Raw genomic sequence first — 9,476 nt, 5'->3', positions numbered from 1 at the left:
ATTAATAGAATGAGAAAAATAAGTTACAGAAATGGTGAATATAAACATTTTTTTTCTCTTCCTATAATAGGAATCATTTAATAGTTTCCTTTCGTAGATAGGCATTTATATCAAACGTTACCGATAAAATAGATGGATTAATTGTTATAAATTTTATACCAACTTTGATTAGGTGTAATTTTTTTTTTCCTGCTCATCAATTAGTCTAATATTTTTATTTCTTGATACACATATCCGAGTATTGACTTATTTATATGCTACATTCGGTGAAAGCTATATTGAGTGGATTTTTCTGTTGATCTGCACACATCAATGCGGGTATGTGTGTTTGTGTGCCAATGAATGGTAAACATCTATTAAATGTATTTATTCATGCGGGAAATTAGATACTGCGTCTGGTTATTTATACTAGGGCTGTGCATGGATCAGTTTTAACCATCAACCAACCAATTTTCGACCCGCATTTTGTGATGGTTAATCAATCATCAACCGACCCATTTAAGTTGGGTCGATAATGTCAACCAACCCATGTATAGTTGGGTCGATAATGGTTTCTAATAAGCTAAAAAGTTGGTTAGTCGATTAATATCGGCCAACCAACTTTATTCATTAATTTATTATGTATTAATTTTAATTAAAATATTTAATAGTTTTAATTTCAAATTTCTATTTTATATCACATTTATTAAATTGTTTAATATTGACCAAAATCCTAAAAGCAATAAATCAACCTAATTATCTAATTTGAACTATTTTAATTTTAAGATATACAGTCTAAATATTTGGACGATTATTATTTGTTGAACTATTTATGTTTAATTGCAATATATATGCCCGTAATGTTTTGAATCTTTTATTTGAATATTATTGAACTAGTCGCATTTAATTTATAAAAGATATAGCATTGTAACAAGTAATAAAATATTAAAAAAAAAATTAAAAAATATTTAGATGGATGACCCATCAACAAAACCACCAACCAACCCATTAAATTGGTTTTCAACCATCACCCAACCCATGTAAGTTGGGTCGATAACGGTTTCCAATATTTGCCAAAGTTGGTTGGATGGGTTGAGTTGGTTTTATGCCTGGTTTTTAACCAAACCAACCAACGCACAGCCCTAATTTATACTGAGTGGATTCGAACCGTGGATCTACACATAATCTAACACACACACACACACTCACTATGTAGCACGGAAACTTCAACAAGTTAACGTTTCTGCGTTTAGGAAAAGTTTCGTGTCAGAAACTCGAAAACACATGCCGGACACTTTATGTGCCATTTTGAAACTTCTAAAAAGTTAGAAACATGTTTGGATAGCAATTTTTTGATATTATGTTGTTTTTCAAATTATTTACATGATTTAATAATCAATTGCAAACCGATAGTTGATAGTAAATTTTCTTTTGAATATGTATGTATAAAAATAATTTATATATAAATAAAAACTTAAATATGTTTATATAGAACATTTATAAATATACCCTTATAATTTTAATATTTACACAACGTTTCCCCCCTATCCGTTTCCGTTTCTTTGCTACATAACACATTCGTATGTATGTGTACTTAGTGAATAGTTATTTAATCAAATCTACTGTTCAAATTCACTCAAAGTAAATAACCAGGTGTAACATTTAATTCATCTACACCGGCGTAGTATGGTCCTTTTCTTTTAGTAAAAGTAAAAAAATAAAATAATTAGGGTTTAACAAGACCATATATAAGAATAAAAATAATAAAAAAAATTCCGAAAATAGGAAAATAAATTAATAAATCTTCACCGACACCACCGGTTTTTTTTAATCGTGCAGTTAAAAATACAAAAAAACAAAAGAAAAAAAAAACCCACAAAAAAAAAACACACACACACACTGAAACCGAACCAGACTGTGTAGAATCATCGTACAACAGCATTGGTTGTTATACAAAACCCTGATGAGAAAACGCCATTTTATGGTAATAATAATACACTACTGAGGAAAGAATGAAGAGGTTCAACAAAGCCGCGGCTACTCCCGACGGCGGCCAGCCGCCGCCGCCGCCGTCCTCGGATCACGGAAGCGACGGCGTATCCCGGGGAACGGCGGAGTGCAAATGCGGGTTGAGCATAATGAAATTGACGGGTGTAATCGTGGTCTTCGTGATGGGTTTCTCTGTTTTGTTCTCAGTTTCTGTGGTGCTGAGGGACCCACCCTCCGATGTACTTTGGCCTGTTGTTGATGCCACCAGAATTCTTGATTCTAAGCTTCATAAAGGTACCCTCTTTTTAACGTGTCTCGGGTTTCGGGTTTTCGAGTTTTCGGTTTTTGGGTTTTCGAGTTTTCGGGTTTTGGCTGTTTTTATGTATCTATCTAATCTTGGAGTTTATATGTCACATTAATCATTATGACAAAGATACTACTTTTTTTTTGTTTGGTCTTCACTTGTTTTATTGTATCAGATTCATCATTTTTTTGTCTGATTTTATGTAATAATTTGTTAGGAAGAAAGAATTGAATTTACAGAAATTTCAAGAATTGGGATTTGGTGAAGTAATTGGAGATCAAAATTCCTTTTTTTTTTTTTTTTTTTTTTTAATTAGTGGTACATTGTCCAGACAATATGATTTGGCTTTTAGTGAAAAGATTGTTTGACAATTATAAATTATTTCAAATTCCATGTCTTAGAATTAAGGATTCTGTATGATTTTATTTTCATTACTGATTACAATTGGATTAATTTCGATTTAGAATGTCGTCTGATAAGCAGTTGAAAGAAACGTATAGATTCGACGAAAAAAATGTGATTCGATAGGGTAATGTGTTTCGTGTTTCGAGTCAAAATATAAGTAGAACAAAAAATTTCTTTAGGATATCTTTTTAATTCCCTATAATTCTTTTTTGCTGTATTTCGTGTTTTGCTCATTGCTCGAACAAATTGGAGTATTTGCTATCGAAACCGTTAAATGCTGCATTGTTGTGTACACAAGATTTACTTTCAACGAAATATCCAAATTACACAAAATCGACCGTGAGCTGCAATAGTATCCATTTTTGTACCTCGTTTTTTTTTTTCTCGTCGTTCTTACCTTGTTTATTGTACCTAACAGACATACTAGAAGAAGACGAACTCGCTCAACCGGTTGAAGTACCAAACAACAAACTTCTAGGCGACCTTCTCCCAATCGGATTCGACGAAAAATCTTGCCTTAGCAGATACCAATCCCTCTTGTACCGCCGAGGCCTCTCTCGTAAACCTTCGTCTCACCTAATCTCCAAATTACGAAGCTACGAAGCCCTCCACAAAAGATGTGGGCCCCACACAGATCCCTACAACAAAGCACTCGAAAACCTTAAAAAATCCGCCACCGCAAACTCAACCACCGACTGTAAATACCTCGTCTGGATATCGTTCAGCGGCTTAGGCAACCGAATTCTAACGCTCGCGTCGGCTTTCCTCTACGCCCTTCTCACAGACAGAGTCCTCCTCGTCGATAGCGGAAAAGACATTCCCGATCTCTTCTGCGAACCCTTTCCGGAATCTTCTTGGCTACTCCCCTCCGATTTCCCGTTGACCGAAAAATTCAACGGGTTCAATCAGAAATCGAACGAGAGCTACGGTAATTTGCTGAAGAGAAACTCGTCATCAGGCGACTTATCATACACTTATCTCCATCTCGTTCACGACTACGACGACAAAGATAAGCTTTTTTTCTGCAATCAAGATCAAGAACATCTGCAGAAGAATCAATGGTTGATAATGAAGACGGACAATTATTTCATCCCGTCGCTATTTTTAATCCCGTCTTTCGAGAAAGAGCTCCACAGCCTCTTCCCCGATAAAGAGGCCGTTTTCCATTTCTTGGGGAGATATTTATTCCACCCGACGAATTCGGTTTGGGGGCTTATTAGCAGATACTATCAATCCTATCTATCCAACGCCGACGTAAGAATCGGAATCCAGATACGGGTTTTCGACGCAAAAAGCGGGCCATTCAAACACGTGCTGGACCAAATCCTGTCTTGTACAATGAAGGAAGACATATTACCGCAAATCACCAAGAATCAAGAACCTGAATTCGACCGATCGGTGAAGCCGAAAACCGTTGCTGTATTAATGACTTCTCTGAGCGGAGGTTACTTCGAGGAAGTGAGGAACATGTACTGGGAGAATCCGACGAAAAACGGAGATTTGATCGGAGTTTACCAGCCGAGTTACGAGGGGTATCAGCAGAACGAGAAGAGGAATCACAATAGGAAGGCGTGGGCGGAGATGTATCTGCTTAGCTTGACGGATAAATTAGTGACGAGTTCTTGGTCGACTTTCGGGTATGTGGCGCAGGGGCTAGGTGGATTGAGGCCGTGGATATTGTACAAGCCAGAGAATCTGACGGCTCCGGATCCGCCATGTGGCAGAGCGGTGTCGATGGAGCCGTGTTTCCATGCACCTCCGTTTTACGACTGTAAGTTGAGGAGAGGAGTGGATACTGGTGCTATTGTTCCTCATGTTAAGCATTGTGAGGATATGAGCTGGGGTCTTAAGCTGGTTTAATCCCTATATTCATTTTTAAACTAATAGTGTTTTTTTTTTCAATTTTTTTTTTCTTTTTTAAGATAGATATATATCTTTCTTTGCCCTCCTTTTATTGGTTACGAAAATGCTATTTGCGGTCACAAAATTGCTATTCGCGGTTTATAACAAAACCCCCCAAAACTTTTAAAAATATCAAAAAACACCTCAAAACTGCAAATAGCAAAAAAAAAAAAAAAAAAAAAATCGAAAATTCGAAATCAAGCTTGAAGAAGGGTTGGGCTTCGATTTTTTGATGTAATTTCGACTCTTTTATGTGTAACATGCATTGGGTAGGTCGATTACGGAACTAATTTCATGTTAAAAAGCCTTACAAATCAATTTGTAGGGCTTTTTTTTTTCGCAAAAAAATGTTCGAACGCCCAAGATGGGCGCCCAAGGCGTGTACGAACGCCCGTTCCGGGCGTTCGTACACGCCTTGGGCCGCACCCATCTTGGGCGTTCGAACATTTAAAAAAAAAAAAAAAAAATTTTTTTTTTCGCACTGGACGCCCAAGTTGGGCGTTTACGCGTTTTGGGGGGTGTTTTTGGATTTTTTTGGAAAGTTTTGGGGTTTTAGTGAAATAAAGTGTTTTTTTGGGGGTTTTATTAGAAACCGCAAATAGCAATTTTCAAACCGCAAAAAGCAATTCCCATTGGTTAAGGAGATATTCAATATATATTATCATTGTCATTAGAAAAATTATTATTATTATTATTATTATTATTATTATTATTATTATTATTATTATTATTATTATTATTATTATTATTATTATTATATCCCAAGTGGTCCAACATATATTGGGTTTTTTTGAGGTTTATGTGGACCATTTTTATATTGTGATTGATATATAGTTATGAAATATATATTAATCACTTAAACTTTTGGTCCCTTTGTCACATGTCTTGATGTTCTTTAGCAAGTAATGGAAAACACTATTTTGGGGCTAAAATTGAATTTATTTTTTTGGGGTGAAAAGTAATTAAAAATTCAAAATAAACTACTTATAACTAAAATTTTAATACTTATTATTATATAAAAAAAATTAAATAATTAGAAATTTCATTTATACTTAATATTATTAAAATTTAATTATAAGTTGTATATCTTAAATTATTTTTTAGCCCCAAAAAAATTTCATTTTCAATTTTGGCCCAAAAAATAGTGTTTTCCGTTACTTGCTTATGTGCATGTGACGGCAGGGGACTGAAAGTGTTTAAAATTAAACATTGGAGGTGAACTTTGTTCACTTTGGAACAATGAGTACCAAAAGTGGAATCGAGCTACACATGAGGGGTCAAAAGTGTAATTATCCCACTAAGGATTTTAAAACATAGGTTCAATAGCTAAAGGTCTACGACTTATGCTCACAAGCCATTAGAATAGTTGGCAAATTAGCGCCACCCATGAGGTGAGGTAATGTTAAATTACACACCCCTCATGTTTGGATAATTACACATTCATTCTCAGAGTGTCAAATTTACTTATCGAAAGAAGGTTTTTTTTTTTCTTCTTTTTATCATAAGACGATAATTACACATTCATTCTCAGAGTGTCAAATTTACTTACCGAAAGAAGGTTTTTTTTTTTTCTTCTTTTTATCATAAGACGATACATAAATGAGGCGATGATTATAATTACCCAAACAAATTTTTTTTTTGTAATTCGAGGATTTTTTTTTTCTTTGTAATTTACCCTTATAATAGATTAGCCTCATTTTGCAGGAATCAACCTATATCTATTTTCTTGCAGTTATATTACCTCTCTGCACAACACCAAAACAATTTAAAAAGTTAATCAGAATACCATAACCATTACCACCAACGTTAGCCGACAAAAGTTGGATAACTCTTTCCTGCCATCTATATAATTCGAAAACATAATAGAAACTATAATTTCATAGCATTTTAGAAACGATTACACCAAATTCCCAACCAAGGAGAATTATGTCTTTTCACAAAGAGTATATCGTTTAGGAACCAAAAAAAAGAAAACCACCATACGAATTAATTTAGAACAAGAAGTCGTCCCTACTGGGCTCCATCAATGTTGTAGTATGATGGTTAACACGTTATTCGGCTCGACGTTCAAGATCGAGTTTTTCAGTTCTTTCTTCCTTCAGACAAGATAATGTGGTATCCATGCCTTAAAAAAAAAAAAAAAAAAAATGAAATTAGTACTATTATAGAGTATCGTCTAAATCACATGCATGTATGAGAAATAATTTTGGGATAATAATAATAATGAAAACTCACGTGGATTTAAAGGGTGCACTTGTCACACCGACAGGTGTATTGAACGCAACCTCCTGAAACGGCCCAGCCATTTTACCGCGCGGAAACCATCCTAAATCACCACCTTTCTTCCCCGACGGACATTCCGAATATTCCGCAGCTATCTACAAAAAAACAAATAAATAAATCAAAATAAACACTTATTACTTTGGATAATAGTCTAATATAATATGCCAATAAATGCCTCACACGAATACAAGTGTTACAAAAGTTTAATGTCTAATCATTTATAAGAGATTATTGCATTTAGTACCCCCGTGTTCTACCGAATTGCTAAAACATCCTTGTGTTATAAATGTTTAGCGGAAAAAACCCTTATAAATTAGCACGCAACCCTATCGTTAATAATGAATAGAAAGTGTATTAGGTGATTGGTTGAAAATAGTGCATTCGGTCGTGCCCCTTGGAAAATAGCATATGCAAATTCTCTGACATGGAGTAAATAAAATGGAAAGTGAATTACCTTAGCGAACTCAGCTGGTGGAACTTTGTCCCCGTTGTCGAGCCAGCCGTCTTGTAGCTTCTTATAGGCTTCATTGATCTTTCCTTGCTTCTCACACAATACATGCCTTGCTAACAAAGGTTAAAGGGTCGATACGAATCATTAAACAACTAATTTAATCTAATGGCAAATCAGAGCATTATAAGTTAGTGGGAAAATTACGGCCAACCCCCTGAGTTATGGTAAAAAAAAATACGAAACCCCCCTTCTGTTTGGGTAATTACAGCCACCCCCTCAACTATGTATTATCTTACGAAAAGACCCCTCCAGAGGTAACCAGAGGTAAATTTAGGGATGTTAATTTGGTAAAACCGAACCGAAATTTCGGTAGGCCAACATTTCATACCATTTACCGAACTAAATATACGATTTGGTTCGGTAAATAACCGAATTGAATAAATTTTATGTAAAAATATTTAAAAGGAGGAGGTGGCTGTAATTACCCAAACAAGAGGGGTTTTTTCGTAATTTGACCATACCTCAGGGGGTGGCCGTAATTTTCCCTAAGTTAATACTACACACACAGAAACTAAGATTACAGAACATGCGAAGAGGGAATAAACCTTTGACATATGTGAGGAAACAAGAGCATTATAAGTTAATAACACACACACACACACACACACACACACAAACACACACAAACTAACATCACAGAACATGCAAAGCTGGAAGAAACCTTTGACATATGTGAGAAAAAAAAGAGCATTATAAGCTAAACACACACACACAAACTAAGATTACAGAACATGCAAAGAGGGAAAAAAACCTTTGACATATGTGAGGAAAAGAGCATTATAAGTTAATAACACACAAACACACACACACACAAACACACACACGCACACAAAAACTAAGATTACAGAACATGCAAAGAGGGAAGAAACCTTTTTTACATATGTGATGAAACGAGAGCATTATAAGTTAATAACACACACAGACACACACACACACACACACACACACACACAACACACACACAAAGAGGCACATGCAAACTAAGATAAGCAGAACAAGTTAAATGAAAAGGGAAGAAACCTTTGACGTAAGTGCAAGTTCCTAAAGAGTCTCCTCCTTTGGCACCTTTGCCTTTACCCTTTGAACCCGCATCCTCACTCGAACCTGCTGCTTGCTTACCCTTATTCTTTCCTGCATCCTTTCCCTTTCCATCCTTTGCCATTACTGTAGAAACTTACTTACTTAGTCGATGATCGATTATCTTTCTCGAAATAATCTAATTCTATTTATTCTTTCTTTTTTTCTTCACATTCTACAAAACCTTTACAAGAACAACTAACTCTATTGCTCTCTACCAATTCAAAATATTATAACCCAAGTATGAAAATAGAGTTAGTTACCCACAGCTTTTATGGCCGAATTACCCATTCAAATTATCCAAACAAGACCAGAATCCGAAAATTATAAATAAAAAAAAAAAAAAAAAAAAAAAAAAAAAAAAAAAAAAAATTTAAATAAAAAAAGTTTAAACCGAAACAAAACCCTTGGTTCCATAGAATTCTTGGAAATTATTTTATCCCGGAACCCACCAGTGAAATATTGAAAACAAAATCTAAATTAAAAATAAATTAAACCAGCAGTAGATCAATTTACAGAAAATTAGTTCCGACTATTAGCAACGCAATAATTTTTTTCCAACTGAGAACAAAAATTGCTGAATTATTTGAAGTGTAATAGAAAAGAAGGATGTAGAATTAATAAACGAATCGATCAATTTCATACATACAATACACAGACGGAGAAAAAATGAATGAGAGGAAAATCTGACTGTACCTGGAAGAAGTAGTTGTGTTGATTAAGGGATGATTGCACGACGAAGCGAAGAAGAAAATTTAACAATTGAGCAGACTGCACCACCAAAAGGATTCTTATTCTGTTTGATTTTTTTATCTTTGAATTTACATATTTACCCTCTCACGAAATAGGTCATCCTATTTCTGATTTACTTATGAAAATTACGATGTTAAATTCTTACACATCCACCCTTATGATGTTAAATTCAACATGATCTTCTCGGTTCCGTAGAATTTTCTCTACTTTGTATTTGTTTTGTGCATTGTTTCTGATGCACCACAATCTGATATTTACAAATCAAAAGATACA

General features: G+C 34.6%; 2 protein-coding genes across 2 annotated transcripts; one reads left to right on the top strand and one right to left on the bottom strand.

Annotated features, from left to right (window-relative positions):
- Positions 1-1,808: 1,808 nt before the first annotated feature.
- On the top strand, positions 1,809-4,664 carry LOC105959753 (galactoside 2-alpha-L-fucosyltransferase). The gene is made up of 2 exons (XM_012983896.2): positions 1,809-2,262; positions 3,096-4,664. Exons 1-2 carry the CDS (start codon positions 1,992-1,994, stop codon positions 4,535-4,537), a joined length of 1,713 nt encoding a protein of 570 aa, XP_012839350.2. The 5' UTR covers positions 1,809-1,991; the 3' UTR covers positions 4,538-4,664.
- A 1,775-nt stretch (positions 4,665-6,439) lies between these two features.
- Positions 6,440-9,273, bottom strand: LOC105959755 (FKBP-like peptidyl-prolyl cis-trans isomerase family protein). Its single transcript, XM_012983897.2, has 5 exons — positions 9,147-9,273; positions 8,394-8,539; positions 7,317-7,426; positions 6,815-6,957; positions 6,440-6,704 (listed from the first exon to the last, which is right to left on the bottom strand). The coding sequence occupies exons 2-5, from the start codon at positions 8,533-8,535 to the stop codon at positions 6,662-6,664; spliced, it is 438 nt and encodes a 145-aa protein (XP_012839351.2). The 5' UTR covers positions 8,536-8,539; positions 9,147-9,273; the 3' UTR covers positions 6,440-6,661.
- Positions 9,274-9,476: the final 203 nt, after the last annotated feature.

The sequence above is a fragment of the Erythranthe guttata genome, chromosome 9, assembly GCF_056151865.1.
Source record: "Erythranthe guttata isolate IM_541 chromosome 9, IM_541, whole genome shotgun sequence".
Taxonomy (NCBI): Eukaryota; Viridiplantae; Streptophyta; class Magnoliopsida; order Lamiales; family Phrymaceae; genus Erythranthe; species Erythranthe guttata.
The sequence above is the reverse complement of the archived record's forward strand: the minus strand, read 5'-3'. Positions and strand labels throughout refer to the sequence as shown.

What these genes read in the sequence shown, in the direction of transcription:
- LOC105959753 (XM_012983896.2), top strand. Translation starts at nt 1,992, where the DNA reads ATGAAGAGGTTCAACAAAGCCGCGGCTACTCCCGACGGCGGCCAGCCG. An exon ending in TGATTCTAAGCTTCATAAAG is followed by an intron (nt 2,263 to 3,095) that starts GTACCCTCTTTT and finishes TGTACCTAACAG; the next exon opens with ACATACTAGAAGAAGACGAA.
- LOC105959755 (XM_012983897.2), bottom strand. Translation starts at nt 8,535, where the DNA reads ATGGCAAAGGATGGAAAGGGAAAGGATGCAGGAAAGAATAAGGGTAAG. An exon ending in CACCAGCTGAGTTCGCTAAG is followed by an intron (nt 6,958 to 7,316) that starts GTAATTCACTTT and finishes GTTTTTTTGTAG; the next exon opens with ATAGCTGCGGAATATTCGGA. An exon ending in AGTGCACCCTTTAAATCCAC is followed by an intron (nt 6,705 to 6,814) that starts GTGAGTTTTCAT and finishes TTTTTTTTTAAG; the next exon opens with GCATGGATACCACATTATCT.